We start from the raw sequence: 23,834 nt of genomic DNA on the forward strand, positions 1-23,834 counted from the left end.
AGAGATGGGGGCAGGATGGGGGACTTCTGGGAGGATCTCGGATGGAGGTGGCAAGGGCGCCAGGGAGGGGCGTGTCCAGACGTGCAACCGTGAAGTTCCTGAAACTGAGGGTCTCTGCCATGGCGTGGGACCAGAGCAGGGCAGGGGGCGAGGGTAGAGGCCGAGGCTGTAGAAGGGCCTCTGCGATGGGCCGTGCATTGCGCCAGGGTCTGGCGATGGGAGTGTCAGTCTAGGAATGGTGGTACGGAATCCTGGGTCCCTTCAGAAGTGAACTGAAAGTCGCTCAGTCCTGTTCAACTCTTTGCGACCCCATAGACTATATAGTCCATGGAATTCTCCAGGCCAGAACACTGGAGTGGGTAGCCATTCCCTTCTCCAGGGGATCTTCCCAACCCAGGGATTGAACCCAGGTCTCCCGCACTGCAGGCGGAGTCTTTACCAGCTGAGCCACCAGCAAAGCCCAGGTCCCTTTGGAGGGGGTGGGAAAATTGCCTGGGAAGGTAACTGGAGGCTAGGAGCTCCTGCAGAGGATGCCTCGTTGGTGGGGAAGGGGAGAGAGTGTTGCCTGGAGTGGGGGCCAGGGGGCTGGTTCCTGCGAAACTGCTTGGGCCTTCTGGGTTGGGACCCTCCAGGTGAAGGAGCCCCATGCTGGTGCAGCAGAGATACTGGGCAGAGGAAGCCGGCGCAACATCTGGGCAGGCTGTGTTTGTGGTGGGGCGGCCGCAGGCCTGCAGACAGGGCTAAAACTGAGGAGGGCGAGGTGCCTGACCCAGAGAGGAAGCCTGACCAGTGCCCCTGAACCCCGCTGACCCCCATGAGGGACCCAGGCGTGTGTGGGACCCCAAGAAGGACCTCAGGGGCGGTGGATCACCCTGGGGGCAGGGAGGGCGGCAGGCTTTCAAGGGATTATGGGGACGGGAACGGAAGTGAGCCCAAATTGGCCGGTTAGGCAGGGACCGGAGGCTTTGGCAGAGACCAATCCCGAACATATTAAGAACTTGGGAAAAGAGCAAGAATTGGTTTCCTGCCAAGATAAATGGCACAAAGCCCATGCGTGTTTTCACAGCTTGTAGGGTCCTTGAAATCTTGATTATGAGTCTCAGAGAGAAACAGAATTGAGCTCGGAAAGCATACGCATTTTGGTCACTGAACTTAGTAGCCAAGGGGACTGTATACTGAAACTGATCATAAAGGATTGAGTAGTTCAGAACGATGACCCTGAATTGCCACCTCTTAAAGGCTGAGTTTCTCAGATCTTGTTTGAGAAATTAAGGAATCATAAGCGTTAGACATCCAGCCAAAAGAACACATCTTCTGCATCTAGAAAGCTTGGTTACCTGTGTTGGTGTATTTTTGGAGAGTTCCTACGGCCACGGCTCCACTCTGTTTGGAGAGCTCTCAGTTTTTAGATGTTTGTGTCTGCTATGGTCAGGATTTAGTAATTGAACTTATTTCCACAACAAGGTTACAAAAGAACCCCCAAACCAGATGTTCGTAATTAACGTAGATTTTCACACAAACCCACTGTCCTGTCTCCCATGCCCCAGGCCTGTTTTTCAGTCCTGTGGATTCAGTTAACCTCTTTCTGAACTGTGTGCTGAAGAAGCAGGGTTTTAAAACAAACCCAGAGGCCAGAGCCTCTGCGAACGTTTACATTTTTTTTAATTTAAAAAAGGTTTTTTGTTTGAAAGAATATGCTGAGCCCTGGAAGCCTCAGAGCAACCTAGAAAGGTTATTTGGGAGCACTCCCCTCATTTCCCGCTCAAGTGTTCACGTGTTTACACAAGTTGGGCGCTTGGAAGGCACAGCAGCCCGGCCTGCGGTGCTGCCTCGGCCCAGGGCCGCTCTGGCTGGGTGAGAGGGACCCAGGGGTCAGGAATTGCTGGCCTCAGAACGCAAACAGCCGCAACTAGGAAGCAAGTTATGTAGCACAGAGGGCATACACTTTACTCCTGGAAGCCTGTCCCAAGCCCTCACCCAGAGATCACCCACTTCATACGCTGTTCCTGCACGCCGGTCGTCTCTTTCCTCTGCTCAGGGTGAACTACATAGTGAGAAATCAATGCCAAGAGCAGCTTGGAGAAGCAGATCTAGGCGCGGTAGCTGGTGGCTGCCTCCCAGGTCCTTGCTCTGTTATGACTCTCCTTACAGAAATGAAATTGCCTGGAGTCTGAAGCCTTCGTAAATGGAAGTGTGTTTAGTGTCTTCCTGTTGTAGCGCCAGAGGACGTAATCAGCTTTAGGAAGATTTCCACTGATGTATGCATACAGTCTAAGAGATCATGTGCTAGAAGGGGTGAGCCTTGGGTAGCAAGACAATGGATTTGAACAGAAACTCCCTTCCTGGCAATACAGAGTATGCAATGTCTTGCATTTGAGAGGGAACGAAAAAGAGATGGTCCTATACTGTGAGAATTTCTGGAAGAGTGTAACTACAGAAACAGTAGTTAAGTGTTGGAAGGGACACGGTGGTTCTTTTCCATATTTTCCAGAGATTAAAACATGTCCCTAATGTCCATGATTATAATATTTGTGAGGAGAGAGGGGAAATTGCGACTGCTCTGGCCAGGGTAACTACCTTCCACAACTTCACCAGGCCCAAGTGTGGGTGGAGCCCTTGGACGTGGGGCCAAGAGGGGTCCTGGTGTTGGGAGTCAGCCAGGGGTCCTCTGAAGAGTGGGCGCTTGACCAGAGCCCCTCCAGAGCCAGCTTCCCAAAGGCCTGCGGCCAGAGCTTGCCAAGCAGATAGCAGAGGTGCCGTGCAGGCCCAGAGAAGCATCAAGGCCCCGCGGTCACCTGGGGGCAGGACTGGAGAGGAGGGGCTGGGCTGGAGCAGCCGGGCGGCCGCGTGGCATGGGCGCTGCCTTCCTCTAAGTTTCAGACCTTGGCAGTGGTCGAGAGGGGAGTGACTTGATCCGTGCCTGCTTTCGCAGTGCTAATGGGTGTTGTGCCAGAAGGCTTTCCTTTTACTGAGACCCCGGGTACCGGAAATAAATGCCATGAGAAGCAGCGTTAGGGTGAAACATTCATGATATTCTGCTCTATCTCAAGTCTTTTGGGTAATGTTGATTACAGGCCATCGTGCCCTGCTAAGAACACTTGCAAGACACCATTCTGCCTCAATATGTGTGCCCCTGTGCTGAGACCTTAGAAGGTAATCCCCAGTAACACTGGAGGATACGTGGACTCGCTTCCGCTTTAGGCACTTGACAGGCGTGATTCTTTGTAATCACTAGTGACCCCCTGAGGTAGGCGTTATCCTCTTTTTATACAAGAAAAACATATACAGCCCTTCAGTTCAGTCGCTCAGTCTGGTCCGACTCTTTGTGACCCCATGAATAGCAGCACGCCAGGCCTCCCTGTCCATCACCATCTCCCGGAGTTCACTCAAACCCACGTCCATCGAGTCGGTGATGCCATCCAGCCCTCTCATCCTCTGTCGTCCCCTTCTCCTCCTGCCCCCAATCCCTCCCAGCATCAGAGTCTTTTCCAGTGAGTCAACTCTTCGCATGAGGTGGCCAAAGTACTAGAGTTTCAGCTTCAGCATCATTCCTTCCAGAGAACACCCAGGACTGATCTCCTTTAGGATGGACTGGTTGGATCTCCTTACAGTCCAAGGGAGTCTCAAGAGTCTGTCCAATACCACAGTTCAAAAGCATCAATTCTTTGGCGCTCAGCTTTCTTCACAGTCCAACTCTCACATCCATACATGACCACAGCAAAAAGCATAGCCTTGACTAGATGGACCTTTGTTGGCAAAGTAACTTAGGTTTAAATGAGGCTCCAAGCCGAGAGGAGGCTGGAGGTAGAAGGGAAAGGAGTGTGTGTGTGTGGGGGGGGGTGGGGGGTGGGGAGGGGTGGGGGGTGGGGAGGGGTGGGGGGTGGGGAGGGGTGGGGGTGGGGGGTGGGGGGGGTGACGGGGGAGTGGGCTCCAGTGATGAAGGTCTCGAGCCACTGTGCAAGGCCAGTGTGCTTTCAGGTCTGAAATATGGAGAATGTGCAGTCACTTTCTCTGTCCTCAGGGCAGATGTTAACAGGTTTAGTGATGTGACTGCTGCCTTCTCAGCTAATCTTCTGCTGGCAGCCCAGCCCTGGGAAAAGCGCAGACACAGATGAGCCTCTCTGGGGATCAGGCTAACCTCACCTGATAGTTATGCCAAGGAGCGGACCTTGGACCCAGGCTGCAGGCCAGCATCAGCACCCCAAGTCAGGAGCTCTGGTATCTGAGATTGTAGCCTTTCCCCATGAATTGCAGGCTTGGTGGGAAGGGGCTTGGGTTGGCGCATCTCCGTCCCCCAGACCCCGTCTTCAGCAGGTCAGAGCTGCTGGTGGGGCCTGCCGCAGCGTCCAGGGCCTCTGTGAGACACGGTTATGAGAGACCCTCCCTATGATGGAAGGACATTCGACTGGGCTGTGGAATCCTGGGGGCTTGGGGGGCCCTCTGAACGTAGCAGTGGCTTGGGAGCTGGACATCCTGTTTCAGCACCAGCTCTCAGTCTCCTTAGAGAGCATCACCCCTTCCTTTGTCGGGTGGGTTGACCTACCACCAGTTCCTGAGAATGAAACCCCTGAATTTCTCCTGTCTCCACAGTGGTCCCTGAGCTGGGGCCAAGTTCTTTGCTAAGCACACTCACAGGGGCCAAGCTTGCTTTGTCCCTCTCTCACCTGGAGCCCAGAGCCCGCCCTCCTGAAGCTCAGAGTTCTCTTGCACCTCATGGGAGTCCTCCAGGGGCCCTTACTCCTTAAATCCAAGAAGTCACATGTGCCTGCTGTCTACAGTAAGGGAGAGGGTGGTGTTTTTTTTCCCCCTTGACTGCAAGGTATCGTCCCCTGTAAGAGATTCATCCGTTTTCCCTCCCTGCCCTCTCCCCAGCTGTGCACTGCAGAGCCGTTGGTCCATGGCACCCTCTCTTGTCAGCCACTTGGTGACCAGGACCCTGTTCTCAGGAAAAAGCCAAGGAACTTACTTATCCTCAGAATCTGGAAGGTTCTAATCTGCAGATGTTTTGAGATAAATAAGAACTACTGTGTGCTTCCCGGTGGCTCAGACCATAAACAATCTGCCTGCAACGCAGGAGACCTGGGTTTGATCCCTGGGTTGGGACGGTCCCCTGAAGGAGGGCATGGCAACCCACTCTAGTATTCTTGCCTGGAGAATCCCATAGACAGAGGAGCCTGACGGGCTGCTGTTCGTGAGGGAGTCGGACACAACTGAGCGACGAAGTCCAGCACACAACGAAGTCCAGCACATAAGAACTATTTATATTTACAATATTGTTTCTTTAGGAGGAAGTGTCTTCTGACTTAAGTTTCTGAGTTGCAGAGTACCCCTGTTGATGGCCACAGCAAACATCCCCTTTGATAACTTCACATAATCTGCTGTCTTTTCTGAGTTTAATTTGTAAGAGCAGGCCAGTTGGGTTCTGCTAGTTTGATTCAGAAATAAGGTAGGAGTACTTTAGTCTGGCCTTGATTTCTTGTTCAGTCGCTCAGTCATGTCTGACTCTGCAGCCCCATGGACTTGCAGCACGCCAGGCTTCCCTGTCCTTCACCATCTCCCAGAGTTTGCTCAAACTCACGTCCATTGAATCAGTGATGCCATCCAAACATCAGAAGATTAAAACCATATGCCTGACATGTAGTGGCATGGTTAAAAAAAAAAAAATCGGCCAGTGTCAGTTCAGAGGCCCAGAAGGTAGAGGTCTCACAGCATTTGTAGGACGAGAAAGAGCCAGTCTGCATGCAGGATTCCCTTTGAACCAGCAGCAGTGCCTCAGTAAGTGTCTCCAGAAACAATTCCAGGAGGAGAGTTCTCCCAGTGCTGTACAGTACCACTTGCTGCAGTAATCGAATTGTTTGCAATTCCCAGTTAGGAACTTGGGAACTGAAACTTTTATTTAATTTTAAATCCAGGAAGTCACACCTGCCTAGTGTCTCCAATAAAGGAGAGGATTTTTTTCCCCCCCATTTACTGAAAAGTCTCCGTTGTCCTCTTTCTGAGATCCATCAGTTTTCCCTGCTCTCTCCTGAATCTTAAAAGTTTTTCACCAAGGCCTCTTATCTTAATCTTGGCCTGGGAAGAATTTGTTTTGGTAGTGATTCAAGGAAGTCACTTTACTTAATCATATAAGAAATTCGTCATTTTACGCAGTGTTATCTTTGAGATTAATGTATTATAAATAAAGAGCCTCTTGCTTGGTTAGCTGAAGTCCACGTCTAGGACACGCCAGCGGAAGACCAGGCCAAGGTCACTTTATTTTGTGTAAACTTCCCTGATGTGCACCCTGTGTCATCCTGTGGTATGAAACAGCATTTCATAGTAGGGGAAAGTCAAAATAGAACAGATATTCTAAGAGTTTGATGTAAAATTATTTATTTTTGGCCCGTGTGTTTCTTTTTTGTTTTTTTTCTATTGAAGTATAGTTGATTTACAATGCTGTGTTTTGGGTGTACACCAGAGTGGTTCAGTTATATGTACACATATATATACAAATATATGTATAGACATAAACACATACCTGTATGTGTTTTTTTTTTCAGATTCTTTTCCCTTAGAGGTTATCACAAAATACTGAGTATAGTTCCCTGATGTAACTTTAGAGTGAGCTGCTGCTGCTGCTGCTGCTGCTGCTGCTGCTGCTGCTGCTGCTGCTGCTAAGTCGCTTCAGTCTCGTCCAACTCTGTGCGACCCCATAGACCGCAGCCCACTAGGCTCCCCCGTCCCTGGGATTCTCCAGGCAAGAACACTGGAGTGGGTTGCCATTTCCTTCTCCAGTGCATGAACGTGAAAAGTGGAAGTGAAGTCGCTCGGTGTGTCCGACTCTTTGCGACCGCATGGACTGCAGCCCACCAGGCTCCTCCGTCCATGGGATTTTCCAGGCAAGAGCACTGGAGTGGGGTGCCATTGCCTTCTCCGAGAGTGAGCTACTAAAATGTTTCCTTTTGGGGAAAACAGGGCAGTTTTTAAAAGAACGTCTCTCCAGTTACAGTCTAAAATATCACCATGTACAGGTGGTTGCTGGACTTGTGGCGGTCAGCTCAAGTCCATCCACCGTTTCAAGCGCAGCTGTTCAGATCTTGCCGCGCAGGTCTTCGCTGTTTCACTGCAGGTAATTCTGAAACCAAGTAGCATCGCCGTGGCGGGCACGTCCTTGGGTGTTCCAGGCTTGGGTGTCACGCTCAGTATGGAAATGGGTGCCATCCAGCTGGATGGTCGAAAGTGCTCGAAGACCTTGGTCATTAACATTTGCCGGGTGAGGGCACCGTCTTCCGGGCAGAGGACAGGGCCTCTCACTTTAAAGCAGTTTATGTTCTCGAGGCGGGGCTACGTGACACGGTCCCCTGGGGGTGCGGGCTCAGTTTATCTGTATCTCTGGGCAGCCAGCCAGGTGATTACACTGCAGTCAGGGTAGTTGTCAGGTGGAGGGCTGTATTTATGAGGACCCCCTCCTTTGCCTGGCCAACCCCCTGCCCCAGGAAGCTTTCTGATCCCCCAGGTGGAACCAGACCCTCCTGTTAACATAGGCCCAGCTCTGATGGTCATCCTGAGCTGCCGCCCAAACCGTTTGGCTCCCTTGGGTTATTGACTGTCATTCCAGGCCCCGCATGAGCTTGAGAGCAGGAGTCATCCGCTTGGCTCTGCACCTGCATTGCTCCCAGCACTTGCCAAAGATAGGACCTGAGTCAAAGGACTTGGAGGGGGGCTGCAGGACACTGCGTTTCGGCGCTCGTGGGTCATCAGCCACTTAGAGCCTGATCGCAGGACAGCTTCGGGCTTGTTTAGGAGATCAGTGTAAGGAGAAAACCAGGTTTCTTAGAAACAACAGGTGGTTCCAGTAGGAATCAAGAGTACTCCCAGCCTTGGCAGGTGAACGGGAGGAGCTGGCCCTAAATCCTGAATTGCGAATGTCAGCAATGTGGCTGCAGCCCATTCCTCCAGGGCTAAGTGCCCCCACCCTGCCCTCCTCGGCCTGACCTCCTGGGCACAGGTGTATAGCGGTGGAGTCCTTCTCCCAGTGCCTGGGAAGCACTTAGGTCCTCATTGTCCCCAAGGATGTGGTGATGGGTTCCCCTCTCTTGAGAGGTCAGATACACATGATCGGTTAGATACTTAGAGAGGTGGCCCAGGGACCTTTGTATAACTTTGTTTCAAAGGGATTTGAACATCCCTTTTTTCTAATGTACACAGAAATTGACAGAGGGACTTTCTCAAAGTACTGTCTCCCTAAATAGGGAATTGCCTATGGCTGATTCTGAGTCTTAATAGATCTAGATTCCAAATCAAGCACTGTTTTCATCTCTGGGAAGCAGAAATTTAAAACTTAATATTTTATAAAATGTCTAGGCTTTCCTCAAATTCTGAGCTTTCTGAAACCCTTACCTTCGTGGTAGAGTATCAAAATGCCTTTAAAAAAAAAAAAAAGGAAGAACATTTAAATTTTAAAGTAATTAGTGCTATTTAATGACTTGAATTCTAAAAATGTCAGCATTTTAATATTACGTGAATAGTACTGTTAACTTGAGCTTTAATGCCACAAGTGTCTCACTGTCTGTGTTCAGCATTGACTTACATCACCCTCCATTAAAGTTCTTTACTTTTATTGGCCTAATTGCGGGTGAACACACAGCCCCTCCTGCTTGTGCAGACCTGCGTTGGATGGCTGGAAGGCTACCGTGTCCAGGCCCTTCCTAGCAACCCTCTATCATTAGTAAACCACGTAGTAGTCTTTTGAATGTGCCTTTGTCTTTGATTCAGCAGCTCAGAAATATTAGTGACTTTTATCCTAGTGGGATAGCCTTTAGTCTTTGAGCAATAGAAAGTTAAAGGATTTTAACTTTATTTGTAGAAAAAGTAGTGCACATTTTAAGTAGAGTGTCTCAAAAACTAATTGGGCGTTTCCGTTGGGCCTGTTCTCCTTGCATTTAAAGAGACGGCTGATGGGCACCAAGTAGTAGTGCCTTAAATTATTTGCAGGGAGTTGTAATCTGTTCGGAGAACAGATGGCTATTTTTGCTCCTTGCAAATGATATGCTAATCGTGCAGGTTTGAATTAGTCACTCTGTACCCATTTATAATGCTCCTTGGGTGTCTGCCTTTAGAGCCGCGTTGTGTGCCATGCACGTAGAGAGACACTGCACCACGCCAGCATAGATGGTATTTGAAGTTAGCAGGCAGAGGCCAGTCCTTAGAATCATGTTGTGTGCAGAAGGGCCTCAATGTCCTGTTTTGTTTTCCCTTTGCTTTTGTCTTTTCCTCTCATCCTTTGTATGTAAATAGGAAGTTTAGGATGGGGACAAAAATCCAGAAATAATTCCCTGTGGCTTTAGGCATTTTATATTGGGAACGCATTCTTCTAATATGTCACTTTTTGTAACTGAACCAAACTCCCTTACTGTTCTAGATTGGCGCCTAAAGAATGAGTTGTTTCTTTGAGGGCTTGTATGAACTAGAATTGGAGATAAACATAAATATATTGGGATGGAGGAAGGGGTAAATAAGTTAACAAAAAGCTGAGAGGCTAAAGAAGCCTTTGGAGCCCTAATGCAGAAAAATGGAGGAGGTTGTAGGGGATAATTCAGAAAGCCTTATAAAATGTTTATAAGAGTTTATAAAATGTTCAGGGAATTCTAGGCCTTCTAAACTTAGATTTTATCCCCAAGATAAGTAAATTTTATCCAAAAGTTTCTCTTCCTCTTGTAAATATTCTGTTTTTCTCTTTCACTTGCTTAATGAGATCATGGGTGATTATTTTTTAATTAAGGAGGGTTTGGTTTGTTAGCATTTTAAATGTCACCCATTTGGCTGATATTTAAAGCTCAAACTCAGTTTGAGCTTTCTGTTCTATTGCCCTACCCAAGCTTTAAACTTGTGTGATTCTGAAAACAGGATTTCAATAATTTCAAAACCAGGAAACTAACAAAAATAATTGCAATATAGGTTGTATAAATTCGTGCCAACGTTCTTGCTCATTTTGATAAATAGACAGCCAGTGGGAACCCAGTCAGCAGGGGAGTATCTCTTCATCTCTGTTTCCGGAAGAAGCATGTTATCTTGTTAAGAAGATGACTTCACCCCAACAGATGGTGCAAGGCAGATGTGTTGGAACCAGTGATCGAAGGAAGAGGGATCCTTCTACCTGGAGTGGGGCAAGGACGGTGTGGGGCTCAGAATGCAGCACAGAGCAATGACCATCTGAGCTGGGCCTAAAGAGGCAAGCCAACCCATCAGTTTAGATCTCTACCTGGAACTGTGTGAGCTCCGCTTCTATGATGGAACATCAGGCCTACTTCATAAAGTGGAGGTATAATCCAGGCTGAGAGATTTGCGGCCAGTATTAGAACCGTTCCCTGCCTCACAGCTTACAACAGTTCTTTTAGAAAGCTTATTCCTATCCTTATCCAAGATTGAAATCCTCTGTGGTCCTAGCAACAAGTTGTGCTGGGCCTTGAGACCTGGCAGGCCGGGGTTCAGATTGCTGCTGACACTCGCTTCCCCGGGGCAGTCCGCTCAGCCTCTTTGTCCATCTGCAAAGTGGGTGATCGTGCCTACGGTGCGTGGTGGGCAAGACGAGGATCCAGAGGTTCCTAGCAGACCACTGCTCATTATGCTTGTTTAAAGGTAAAGTTGTTTCTCATACGTAGGATATTTTCATATATCCTCTAAGACCTAACAAAGTTTCCTGTTCCATCAGGTTTTAGCTTTTCAGGAGCCCTGAATCTGTAGGTGTTACCTGAAAACTTGTAAACGTTGGGAGCAATTCCAGATTCTGCAGCCTGCAGCTTCCTGGAATTTGAACACTGAGTGATTGTACAGGTGCAGATCACACGTTTCTGGCTCATGTACGTAAATCAAGCCATCTTACTCATTTTTTTTTGAACTTAAAAAATTCGTAATAGAGAAGCAAGAGTAGGGACTTGAACTCATCAATAAGACAGCTGTCTCGATCTGCTCAGGCTGCTGGGACAGATACCGCAGACTGGGTGGCTTAAGCAACAGACATTTATTTCCCACAGTTCTGGAGGTCAGACAGTCCGGAGTCAAAAATGCTGATAGTTTTGGTTCTGGGTGAGGGCCCTCTTCTGGCTTATAGTCGGACGCCTTCTCGCTTTGTCCTCGCCTGGGGGAGAGAACTCGTCTTCCTCATCTCTTCTTGAGGGTCACAAGTCCCATCAAAGGGCCCCACTTTCCTGACCTAGGTACACTCCCACCCCCACAAGGCCTCACTTCGAAATGCAGTCACATTGGGGTGAAGGGCTTCAACATATGGTTGGAGGTGCGGGACACCAACATTCAGTCCATACAGCAACTAATAAAAGTTTATTTTTTGTTCTCATTTAAGCCTGTTGTCAAGCTGTTTCCCTATGGTTACTAACATTTTTTCCCTTTTGTATTTTTTAGCTGAAGGGCCAAACAGTCTCTTGGAAGTCTCTGATAGGGATGTCTGACTCAAGCACCTTGCAAGGCTGGGGAGACGGGTCCATGTGAATTAGGCTCAGGCCAGAGCCCCCCTCCAGGGGGAGCAGCCCACCCCCACCTCCCCCGACCCCCGCCCCAGGCCTGCTGCTGGGCTTCCCGGCTTTGGTTTGTTTTTAAGGCTGGATCTGGATTTACATGCAGAATGTCAGGTGGATAAGGCAGATAATGGGTGCATTGTTGCTTGCCTCTTTTATGATAAGCCAGACAAGGTAATTCTGGAGAGCCGGCTGCCTTGTGGCACAGGTCTGGGGCCTTTCGCAAAGGGTGCTCTCACATGTTTCCCTGAACGATCCAGCTCCGATCTTTTCACTTACATATGGATGCTGTGTGTCTTATTTTAACCGTAAATAGTGGTTCACAACCTTCAGGATTAATCCCAGCTCTCATGACTTAAAGCACACAAGTTCAGGGAAAACAAAAGCAGGTTCTATTTATACTCAGCCCAGAAAAGTCTTACTTCGGTATTTCACTCTTGATTTTTATCAGAATTCCACCAGGTATTGTTATAGATGCACTAGCGCACCTTGAATTGTAAATTCTGTGTCAGTTCAGAGTGGGGAAGTGGCCTGAATTTACTCTTGAGAAACGAAAACAAAATTGCCGAGCGTCTTCCCTGGCGGACCAGTGGCAAAGAGTCCGTGCTCGCAAGCAGGGGGGCCAGGGTTCGATCCCTGGTCAGGGAGCTAGATCCCACATGTCCCAACTAAAGATCCTGCCTGCCACAACTAACACCCGGTGCAGCCAAAAAACTAATAAAAAAAATTAAAGTAATGAAGAAACGTATACTTTTTAAAAAAGAAATTGCCACAACTCTGGTGCTAACACTTCCATATAGATGTGTTTGATTATGATTTAACGGTCCACTAGCAGGGCTTATAGTGGGATGATTAAGTAACCTACCAGTGAGGAAGGGTCATCTACCTTGATGAGTACGCCCAGGTAACCCCTTTCGTAAATTTATAGTAAGCCCACTGAGGGAATACATTGTAAAACGCGACTGCTTCTTGGAGCCGCAATTTACAGAATCTTAGTTTCAAAACTTCTCTCTCGAAGTACCGTTTGTCAGAGTGGGCGTGTTAACCTTTCTAGAAGGGACTACGTAAAACAGGAGAAGACAGACGTGAGTGAGAGCTCTGGTCCTCCTGCCAGACCACTGTTGGCCGCTCTCTCCGGGTTTTGCGTCATACAAGCTCCGTCGTGTAAGCCAGGGTGACTCCTCAGCTCCCTGTGACCCTTCCCAACCTCCCTGCTGCTCTCTCTCTCCTGAAGGTCGCATCAAGCTCGAGTCTGGATGGAGGAATGTTCATCTTTCTCTCCTTTATTCTCAATAGGTGGAGTACATGTTGGTGTCTTTTGATCATGAAAAGAAAAAAGCCCAGCTGGTCCTGTCTGGAGAGGAACTTCTTGAAACTCTGCAAGAAAAGGGGGAAAGGACGAACCCAAAGTAAGCTGATGGACTGGGGCCTTGTTTTTGAGTTTCTGAAACTGTTAGGACCACCGGCGTGACATCTTTCCTCCCACGTATAGGAGACCAGGGAGCCCAGCAGTTTAGGGCTCAGGCTCTGGTTCCCAGTTGCCTGGGTTCAAATCCCGCTCCCTCTACTCAATAGCTGGGCACCCTTAGGTGAGGGGTTTTGCTTCTCTGTGCCTCAGTTTCCTCTTCTGTAAATCAGGGGTGCCTTTTAGGGTGCTCACACTCTAAATACATTAGTGAGAGCTTGGAAGAGTAAATGCCACATAAAGTCTGTTTACTATTTAAATATTAAAAAAAAAAAAAATTGGCAACGTATTCCCAAGATCACAAACCATGGTGCCAGAGAAAACGTGCAGATGGATTTTGTTTGGCTGGAAAGATGTTCTTTTAAAAATATTTCTTTATTTCAGTAGACAGAGGTGAAGAGGGCATGTTCACTTTTCTGCCCACTAAATTTTGGGAGGCTGGGTTTGCATTTGGAGCCCAGCGTTAAACTGAAGGAGCCTTCAGCCCTCACGCCCTTCCCCGCAGAGTGGACGGGCTTGTTTGTCTTGGACAGTGCGTGCCCTGCGTGCAGCTCAGTTATTTATAAATATTTTGGACCCAGCACTTGTAACCCTTACACAGTTAAAGAGTTATGGAAGATTAACAGGCTCTGGGAACCGTAAAGCATTCTTGGCTTCTTGTATACCCAGTGGTTTCTAAATTTTTGGAAGCCGCTTTTTCAAAACTGAAAAGGGAGCAGCCTGCAGCAGAAGAGTAAGAGGGACCCGAAACCTTTTCTCCTCTGCAGCCATCCGACCCTTTGGAGACCAGAATACGGGAGCTACATGATCGAGGGGACACCTGGGCAGCCGTATGGTGGGACCATGTCTGAATTCAACACGGTTGAGGACAACATGAGGAAACGGCGCAAAGAGGCCACATCTCTCCTGGGGGAAAACCAGGCCCTCTGCACCATCACTTCCTTTCCCAGGTTAGTCCCTGTGTCAACGTGCGCAGCTGGCGCTCCAGAGCATCGGGTGTCCAGAGAGCAGATCACAACCTAACGCTTGACCCTGCAGCTCTCATACTGTGGATGGTTTATCCTCGTCACGCAGCATCTGACTGAATCTGTAATGTCAGAGCTGCAGGCCAAGCCACATGCTGGCCTCCGGTGGTGGTGGGGGCAGCAGTGGGGGGCTGGGGGAGGACCTGAGGGCCACACACTCCCGGGCCGAGGGGAAGGGGCATTGTATAAGGAAGGGCACGCGTTGCCCGCAGGTCAGATCAGCAGGTTGGCTTCAGTGCTCCTGGGATGGGCGGTGCACACAAAGAACACGGGAGCCGTCAGGTCATGTTCAGATCTCGCTGAAACAAGTTAGGATTTCTCGTCAAATCAGCTTATGGCTACAAGTTCACAAGAGTGAATATGAAGTCAATGGGATTCTGCCTTTGGCTTAGAATGAGGTGCATAAATATCACACGGTTTTATGTAGGACCTGTACGCAAGAATGCAGTTCTACCAAATCGTAAATCTGGTTATCTTTGCGAGAGATCTCTCAGGTCGTGGCAAAGTATGCTTACCTCCCCAAAGTTCAGAAGCTCTTTGAGGATTGGTATCCAAAGCCTGGAACACGCTGAACTATTTTTATACCTTTTCTTTTCCTAATAAATGTCCTCTGGGAACACAGGCATTTAGAAGTCACACCACCAGTCTTAGGACACTTAAAGGGAATTTTCTTTTTTAAAATCTCCATGGTCACATCGAAATAATCGAGGCCTTCTTGAAGCACCTCATCAAATGTTTTAGAGAAGTATCTTTTTCTCACATCATGAAGGAAGGAAGGTTGAGCGAGGAATACGTTTTATTCTAAAAATCTAATTTTTTTTTTAAGTTTATCTTTTATGATGGGAGGGTATTTTTGGATTTGTAAGCAAACCAAGAGTAATAATTATTGGTTTGTAAAAGCCTAATCTTAAATGCACAGTTAAGTGATAAGGAAAGTTTTATTTGGGGATCAAGAGGGAGAAGAGGCTGGGCTTTTTTCAGTGTGAACAGGGGGATTCTCTGTTCATAAACGGGTGCAACTGCAGGGTGGCCCTGTGATCCCGTGCTCACGTGACTGTTGACACGTCAATTACTCAGGCTAATGCAACCGGAAGTGCAGTTCCTCGGTCCCTGTGGCCTTGTTCGCCTGCCAGTGCTGGCCCGGCAGGGCAGGTGGAGGGTGTCCCCACTCCTGGAGGCGCCGTCGGATGGTCGGATGGGTCGTCTAGAGGGAAGGCCCTGCTGGGCGTGCAGGTCTGAGTCCCAGCCGCCCACTTCCTGCCCAGCGCGCTGGCGCTCACCTCCCCGCTCCAGCCTGACCCTGGTCAGCGGAGAGTCCCCGGGCCTCGGTCTGTCACTCTCTGCGAGGGCTTCGCCTAAGGCTTCCGGCTCGGCGTGGATAACGCAGGCTGCTGCAGGAACGCTCCCGAGACCCCGTCACATCTGGGACTGTTCCAGATGTGATGGGCAAGTTCACTGTTCTTCACAAGGTGGTTGCGGGCAACCGGTTTTATTAAAGGTGAGGCTGAAAATAAAGAAGGCACCAGCTAGTTTTGGCTCTGAGGCCAGAAATTCCCCACCCTGGAGGTGCACCCCCGCCCCCCCAGCAGCCACTCTTTCTCTGCTGGCGCTGCTCTGTGAGTCCCATGCCCGCCCCCAGCACACTCAGCAGTGACCTTAAACTTGGGAGAGCTGGTGGCATCACTGCCCGTGATGTGGAATTTGAGCTTTACGTTTACGGATGAAAGCGGAGCTTTGTTTCTGTGTTGGAATCAAAGTGCTTCTTAAATCTAGTGAGATAATAGGGTTGGATTTCAGCCTCCGGGGGAAACCTGGAGGCGAACGGGGTCACCTGTGGGGGACCTGCCTGATCCGGAGGGATTCGGGAGGTGCTGGGCAGAGGCAGGAAACAGGAGACCCTTCCTAGGGCACCCACACTGCCGGGAAGTGAGGGTGTGCAGGGCTGACAGCCGGTACAGGAGCATGCCTCAGACAGAAGCTCCTGGGGGAAATAGCTGAGGCGGCTGTGACATGTGCCCTGCAGACCCTGGGTGGACAGAGGCTTTTGATAAACTAGCCCAAGGCTGCAATCACAGGAGAAGAGCTTGGTGAGCAAGACGGGTTGCAGCGGGCTGGTTGCAAGGGGCCCGGGGTTGGCAGAACACCTGGGCCCCCCTGAACAAGGCAGTGTTGCACTTGTGAGTTTTTAACCCTGGAGACACATTCCATCTCTTTAGTTCTTCCATTTCTTGTAGATTAGGCTGCCCTGGGTTCACGCTGCCTGAGTTCCAACCCAGCCCGGTAGAAGGAGGAGCTTCCAAGTCCCTCTTCTTTCCCGATGAAGCCATCAACAAGCACCCGCGCTTCAGGTGAGTGCCGTGACTCAGCGCCCGGCCCCTGCCTTGGGTGCAGTGTCGTCCCCGCCCCCACCGGGACCCTCCTGTGCGCTGCACGGCCCTTGCCGCTTGTTTCCAGGCTGGATCTGCCTGTTTTCCGAGTCATCCTAAAGTTGTTCACTTAGCTGCAAAGTCATTTCAATCCCAGGTCATTTCAGTCCCTGTTTGGAGAAGCTTTCTTGTCGTTACTTTAATCTTCTACCTCCAGTGTCTCTGATCTCCTCACCCTGCTCGTGTACCTTGACTATAAGGTGACATGTCCAGTGCCTGTGTGTGTAATAGGCACGCGCTACCCTCTGCTCTGTAGTTTTGATTCCAGGGTTTCAGGTTGCTTGAGGACCCACACCGGTCTGATCTCAGCTTTGTACCTTTGGGTCTCCCCTGTCATCCTGAACCCGGGCTCCTTACCTAGAGTTAGGGACCTGTGACAGCTCGGTGTTCATTCCCTGTAACACGTCTTCACACCCGCTACGCATGGAATCTTTGGGGAAGAGGAAGACGCAGAAGCTTAGTTTCCAACATTAGGGTTAGAGTGTGCCAAAGAGGAGATGGTCAGCTGTAAGAAAAGGTAGATTATGTCCAAAGATGTCAACACCCGACAGAGGAAGGTGCTTCTGATGGCGGGGGGGGGGAGTCAAAGGCAGGCCTCCCGAGAGCGCTGGCGTTATGCCAGGCGGGCAGCAGCCCTGCCTGGTAAAACCATAATGCGAGCCACACATGTCATTTTAATAGTAATTTAGTAGCCACGTTAAAAAAGTTAAAAAAAAAATAGTGAATTACATTTATAGCTATATCCAACTTCCCTGGTGGCTCAGACGGTAAGGACTCTGCCTGTACAGCAGGAGACTCAGACTTGACTCTGGGTCCGGAAGGTCCCCTGGAGGAAGGCATGGCAGCCCACTCCAGCATTCTTGCCTGGAGAATCCCATGGACAGAGGAGCCTGGTGGGCTACAGTCCATGGGGTCACAAGACTTGGACACAATTGAGTGACTAAGGACACACACACATCCAACTTGCAATCAGTATTTTTAAATTACTAGTAAGTTTTACTTTATTTCTAAACCAAGTCTTAAAAATCTGCTGTGTGTTTGCTCTCAGAGGACGTCTTTTTTAGGACTGGCCACATGTTCGGTGCTCACAGCATGTCTGGGGGCTTCTGGATCAGGTGGTGGGCCGTGAGATGGTGTTAAACTGGGGGTTGGATGGGGGCAGCGATGAGGTACTGGGGTCCCGTGAGGCGCAGGGAACGTGATGACCTCAACTTGGCTCAGGTTTTGGACTTAGCATGGAAAATGTTAGAAGCATAGCGTGAGGCCAGACCACGGCAGACCTTTAACACTTGAGCTTGGTTTGGGGAGTCACCCGGAGCCGGGAAGGGGGCTTGGACAGCAGAGAGGGTGGCGTCCTCAGGCAGGAGCCCGCGGGTGAGGCTGCAGGAAACCCCTCGTGTGATTTTTCTGTAGGGCTTCCTTAGGGGACTTGTCTGAGGGAGGAGCCGTCCCGCGTAGCGCTGTCTTATCGAATTCTTCTTCTGTCTGAGGGTTTCTGGGCAGCCCGCTCAGGACGTTTGTCGTCTGTTTCAGCACACTCACCAGGAACATCCGGCACCGGAGGGGCGAGAAAGTGGCCATCAACGTGCCCAGTGAGTCCGGGGGCGGGGGAGGCAGCCCCTGCCCCGCTGTCGATGCTGACTCTCTCTCACTCCCTGCTCTCTCCTCTCTCTCTCTGTTTTTATTACTGCAGTCTTTAAGGACAAGAACACCCCAGCTCCATTTATAGAGACTTTCCCTGAGGACGAGGAGGCCGCGAAGGCCTCTAAGCCCGACCACATCTACATGGACGCCATGGGCTTCGGGATGGGCAACTGCTGCCTGCAGGTACCGTGCAAAGACCCCGAGAGGTGCTTCCGCCTCCACTTGTCTTGATTACCTTCTTTTCTTGAGGTGCGCGAGTTTCGTTTTTAAAATTTTCATCAGGTTGAAATATTACTGTAACTAGTAACATCTTTCTGAAAACCACTGAAGTTATATTAGTAAATTCATTGGAAGGTACCACTGAACAGAATTCGCAAAATCTTCAGTTCACTGCAAAGAAATAGTTGCTCGTGAACTTAAAATGTGGAATGTTCCAGGGCCACTGTCTCAGTTCTTTCTGTGCCTAATTTCTGCTGCCATCTAGTGATGGTTTAGCTTTGAGACTGTAAACTGCTCAAGTCTGTTTCTGAAAATGAACCCTGGATGCACCCCAGTGAGTTTGTGGTCCAAGGGAAGGATTGTTTGGACTTTAAACAATCTATCTTCCTGTAAGGCTATATAGTGGTATAAAAAGAATAAATATTTAACAGCCCCGGTTTGCCTTGCCCCTGGCTGTTTCACAGGACATAGAATAGCCTCTCTTTTAATGACATGATTAAACTGCTCCCCCCGCACCCCGGGTCTAATCTGATTGCTGGTGCCTACAGCAGCGATGCGTCCCCATCCCATAGGCGATCTGTGGGGGGACCCCCTCAGGCTGCCCGCCCCAGGCTTTAGCTGTCATCTCTCGGGTACTTGGCTAACTCCTTTCCCTTCTGGCCTCAGTTTTCTCAGCAGTTGAAAGAAGAGTTTATATTAAGGCCCTTTCTAAGTCTGACTCAGCTCATACTCTTTTGTTGTTTTTATTAACAGCAGTACTGGTTTCAATCTTTAGTTTGTTTAAAATCATGTTGGGACCTTCCTGGTGGTCCAGGAAAAGACCACCTTAAGGTTAAAGACCAGGTTAAGAATTCACCTGCCAGTGCAGGGGGACACAGGTTCGATCCTAGCCCGGGAAGATTCCGCATGCCTCAGGGCAGCTGAGCCTGTGCGCCTCGAGCCTGTGTTCCACACAAGAAGCCGCTGCCGTGAAAAGCCCACGCACAGCAGCGAAGGCCCAGTGCAGCCAAAACTAAGTAAATACAAATTTTAAAAAATAAAATGTTAGAAGTAGGAGTGGCTCAAAACTAGATGTTTCAAAATCTCCGATAAAAAGGAGGGCCTCTTTATTACTTTACTTGGCTGGTTGGAGCACCGTGAAGCCTGGCCCCACATGGGGTGGCTCTGCTCTGCACACACGGCTGGTGACTCTGTGTCCCACCATCTCAGGCAGCTTTGCACAGAGGCACGCCTTCCTGCACTTGGATCTCGGATGTGTTCATTTTTCCAGCTATGTATAATCAGAATTGAATGTCAGACTCAGATGTATCCATGCTAAGTGTGTTTAACCGTGGCCGAGGATCCCATTCCCCCCGTTTTCCCCGACTTACTGATGTAAGTGGTATAAAGCGTGTCTGCCAAACCTAGGCCATGAGTTTCCTTCCAGCTGGGTACACTCCATAAAAAAGGAGACCTTTTGACTTCTAACTGCATATCTACTTAACTATCTTATTACAAGTATTTCTGAAGAGAGCCATTAAACTCTAGAACTTAACAGCGCATGGCTTTAAAATTGCAGCAGTGCTGTCCGAGTGCCAGTTGCCTTTTTTCATCGGTTTGCTATTAAACCAAGGTGTTTTGCCGAAGACTGCACTGTCGCCCCATTCCAAAGGGATCATTCTTTCCCTTGATACAGTGTTTATACAAACAAATGTGTCCTAATGGCAGGTAGTTGGCATTTTTATTGCTTGTAGATACAGTTTTCCATCTAGTTTAAGCTTTGTGTCATGGGTTTAGCATTTTTTTTTTCTAAATGGCGTGTCCAGCCACCCCACTTTCAATACTACTCTTAAAAGTCTTTAGCCCAGCTACTTTGAGTAAGTGGAAAATGAGACAGATTCCACCAATCTCCACAGAAGTCTCTCTGTTATCTTTTAAGTGGAACTCTAGAAACTACCCATTACAAGAAAGCAGGACAAAATGATTTCAAAGTATTGTTTTAAGGCTTTTGAGCAACTCACTATACAGAACAAAAAGTAACCATATTCAAATTTTTGATTCTTGGGGGACTTTTCAAGAATCATTTAATAAGTTCATGCCTGTTATGATAGGCTGCCTTCCTACCCCCCACCCCAAGAAAATTCTGTGATTTCAACACTGGGTACTAGATAAATTTTAGGTACTTAGTTTCCTAAAATCAATGTTTCTTCTTTTTTCCCCCCTCCTCATTTTCCTGAGGGGAAATTGCTTCTCTTCTTTATATGATACTTTGAAAGGATACCAGAAGCGAAAACCATTCATACCTTTTTAAGGTGTTAAGAATACTGTTTTCCTTTCCCATCATTAATGGCGGTGATGTCCTGTTTGGTTTGGCTGTGCCTCTCTCGTTCTTGGGGTAAGGAAGCTAGCTCTTAAATGTACTTAAAATAACTAAGCTGTAAGCTGTATCACTGTTGTAACTTGGGTATTAAGTTCCAGCCGCCAGTTTTCTCAAGCACATTTTTCTAGGGTTGACTTTTCCAGAATTTGCCTGTAAATGTAGTGTGTACGAGACCGTCTGAGAGACACCAATCAAAAACCTGAGAAGAAAGCGCGCTTACAGGGTCTCTTGGTCTCTTCCGTGGCTCAGTAAGCCCGTCGCGTCCTGGTGATGCAGCTCCCCACCTGCCCAAGGACCCCCCGGGGCCAAGATCCAGGTCTGCTCTCTCTGGTCTGTGCCCACCGGCCTCCGGGCCCACTGTGGCTCTTCTGTGCCTCCTCCACCAGCCTGCAGTTCCTCCTGGGCAGTCATAGTGTTTAAACTGCCTTCTCTTCCTGCCTTCTCTACAGTCCTGCCCCCTTCCAAGCTGTTACCCGTTGTGCCACAGTGGGGAGCTTTGACGCCCATTATTCGCATCTCCCGATTCTCCTTTTGTACCAAAATGTATACAAGCCCGCAGCCAGTGGCACATGGATGGCCAGCCATAGAGAAGTGCCTGGCTGAGCTTCACTGTCAGTATAGGTCCTGGTTTCTTTCCTGACTTCTTCATCTTACTTGACATCAGAACATGGTTATTTATATCCCATGCAAACGTGATTAAAGCCATATTCTAGACAAGTTCCCTCTGAGACAGCTTTTAAAACTGGCTTCAGTGATGCGATCAGTGGGATGACCTCACATGCCATGAGCAACGACCTTCCTTCTCGGACTGGCTCCTTGGGGAGGATGGTGATGATTTTGTAGTATTCTCTAATAATCTGTGATTCTTAAACAGGTAACGTTCCAAGCCTGCAGCATATCTGAGGCCAGATACCTTTATGATCAGTTGGCTACCATCTGCCCAATTGTCGTAAGTAGAAATCACACCTAATTTTAACTACTCTTTTGTATCAGATAAAGACTGCATGTGCAAAATTTGCTGACCATGTGCTATTTAAGTCCAGTTAAGCCTTCATTTAGAACTGAACTAACACAGCTAGAATGCAGACGGAGAGCTCCTGGATAAGCGTCCAAGCGGAAGAGTTTAGCAGTGCTTTAGCTAGCGAGGCATTTATGTGTTAAACGCCAAGTTCAAGCATAGCTGTTTTCCTTCTCTCATCCCGCCTGTCCTCACCGTCTAGAGAGGATGATTCAAGGAAGCAGAGGCCAGGGCTGGAGTCACTCCCGCCGTCCTTCCCCAGGAGCAGGCGGGCACAGTGCCTGTGGTAGAGCCCGCAGGGGTGGCGTAAGCTGGCGCTTCTAGACCGGGGATAACTGCATGGAGCCTTCTTCAGCGTGTTGGTGACACTGTGACCTTGCGGGTGCTGACTTCTGTTTGTTCCTAGATGGCTTTGAGCGCTGCGTCGCCTTTTTACCGAGGCTATGTGTCAGACATTGACTGTCGCTGGGGCGTGATTTCCGCGTCTGTAGATGATAGAACTCGGGAGGAGAGAGGACTGGAGGTGGGCACACTTTTCCTTTCCAGCCTTTTGAATCCAGCAGGTGAAGAGGGGGGCTTGTCGCCACTCACAGTGTTGAAGTCTCCCTTACACCGTTTCCATCCTGAGTGGGTTAGTCACACACGGGAAGAAGCTCATCAGCCTGTCGGGCTTTATGGTGTGTTTGGGGGGAGAATGTGGGAGATGTGATTTGGTTGTGGGGGGAGGGCCCGTGCCAGGCCAATTTCCATCATTTGTTGCCATCTGTGTTCGTTTTGCCCTCTAAGATTAATGGAACAGGTTCTCTTTGTTTGGGAGTCAGTGCTGATGGCTGTTTTTGCCAGAAAGCTTTTGGCGCTACATGAGTGCTTTGCCTATGGTGCTTTCTCTGCTGGGGAAAGCACAATCTGTTGTCAGATTCCTTGGCCCCTTATAAAGGGTGAGTTTTGCCTAAGAAGTGTAGGTTTGTGCCTCTTGTTTGCATGTTGAGCTCTGACCTTGCATCTCTCCAACCAAGAGTGTGCATCAGAACCGCCTGTAGAGCTCTTTAAAAATAGTTACCCAGCCCTGCCCACCCCCAGACGCAGTGAGTAAAGAAAAGTCCAGAACTGAGATGCAGGCGTGCGTGTTAGTAAAGGAGGAGTTCCTCACAGGTGATTCTCATGTTCTTGACCAGGGCTGCGCTACTGCTGCTCTGGTCTTTATATAATTGTTCATAAATTGTTGACCATGCTAAGTACAAATAAGCTTTACAGTAGATATTTTAATGGTTTTTTAATGGCTTAAGCCAAATTTTTTGGTTTACATTATGAAAGTGAAAGTTTTAGTGGCTTAGTCATGTCCAGCTCTTTGCAACCCCATGGACTATATATAAGCACACTAGGCTCCTCTGTGCCTGGGATTTTCCGGCAAGAATACATGGTGGGTTTATATTTTTGCTCCCAACATGGGCATTTTCTGGTCTTAATAATAATGGTGAACCACTTGTAAAAAAAAAAAAAAAGGAAATATGTATGTACATTTAACTGAGATCTGAGAAAAGATTAAATTGTCTCCAATTTTTTTTTTTTTAATTCTAATACTTTTCAGGGTTCATAGCTATTTTTCAGGATCTCATGTTCAGGTTGGACAGTTTTATGTAATTATTAATAAAGCATCGAACCTTTTAATATAATTACTTGGGGCATTCGTTTATTTCCACATCACTGTATATGGCATCCGTTTGTATTTTTTCAATTTTAGCCACTGAAGAACAACCACTATAGGATCAGTAAGTCCCGATACGACTCAATAGACAGTTACTTATCTGAGTGCGGTGAGAAATACAATGACATCGACCTGACAAAAGACAAAGAAATCTACGAACAGCTGTTGCAGGAGGGTAAGCCTCCATTCCCCTTGTCTAGATTTGACTGCAAGCCTTTAGTTCTTCAAAACTCTGTTAAACTCCTCTGCTGACTCCCATCTGGCTTCTATTTTTAACGTGAGGTCTCGTAACTTTTCTTACGAGGCTGTTGGCCCTGAAGGTTCAAGTCCCAGATACTTGTGAGAGCTTAACTTTTAGCGAAAAGAGCTGACTTTGGAGGTGTGTCCCTCAGATCCCCACGGGCGTCGTTTAAGGGGTGAACACAACTCCGACACTCCCCTCGGGTCTGCAGGATAAACTCGG

The 23,834-nt window shown here is 48.7% G+C and overlaps 1 protein-coding gene across 2 annotated transcripts in view; it reads left to right on the forward strand.

Annotated features, from left to right (window-relative positions):
- The window catches only part of GCLC (glutamate-cysteine ligase catalytic subunit), a 45,217-nt gene that overhangs the window by 12,772 nt on the left and 8,611 nt on the right, over nt 1-23,834 (forward strand). For both annotated transcript variants that reach the window (XM_069563298.1, XM_069563299.1), the window contains exons 2-9: nt 12,807-12,919; nt 13,743-13,925; nt 16,235-16,348; nt 17,960-18,018; nt 18,120-18,253; nt 21,523-21,597; nt 22,073-22,189; nt 23,408-23,546. In XM_069563298.1, coding sequence (XP_069419399.1) covers nt 12,807-12,919; nt 13,743-13,925; nt 16,235-16,348; nt 17,960-18,018; nt 18,120-18,253; nt 21,523-21,597; nt 22,073-22,189; nt 23,408-23,546 — 934 coding nt within the window. The remainder of the gene's footprint in view (nt 1-12,806; nt 12,920-13,742; nt 13,926-16,234; nt 16,349-17,959; nt 18,019-18,119; nt 18,254-21,522; nt 21,598-22,072; nt 22,190-23,407; nt 23,547-23,834) is intronic.

Source organism: Ovis canadensis, chromosome 20 (assembly GCF_042477335.2).
Source record: "Ovis canadensis isolate MfBH-ARS-UI-01 breed Bighorn chromosome 20, ARS-UI_OviCan_v2, whole genome shotgun sequence".
NCBI lineage: Eukaryota > Metazoa > Chordata > Mammalia > Artiodactyla > Bovidae > Ovis > Ovis canadensis.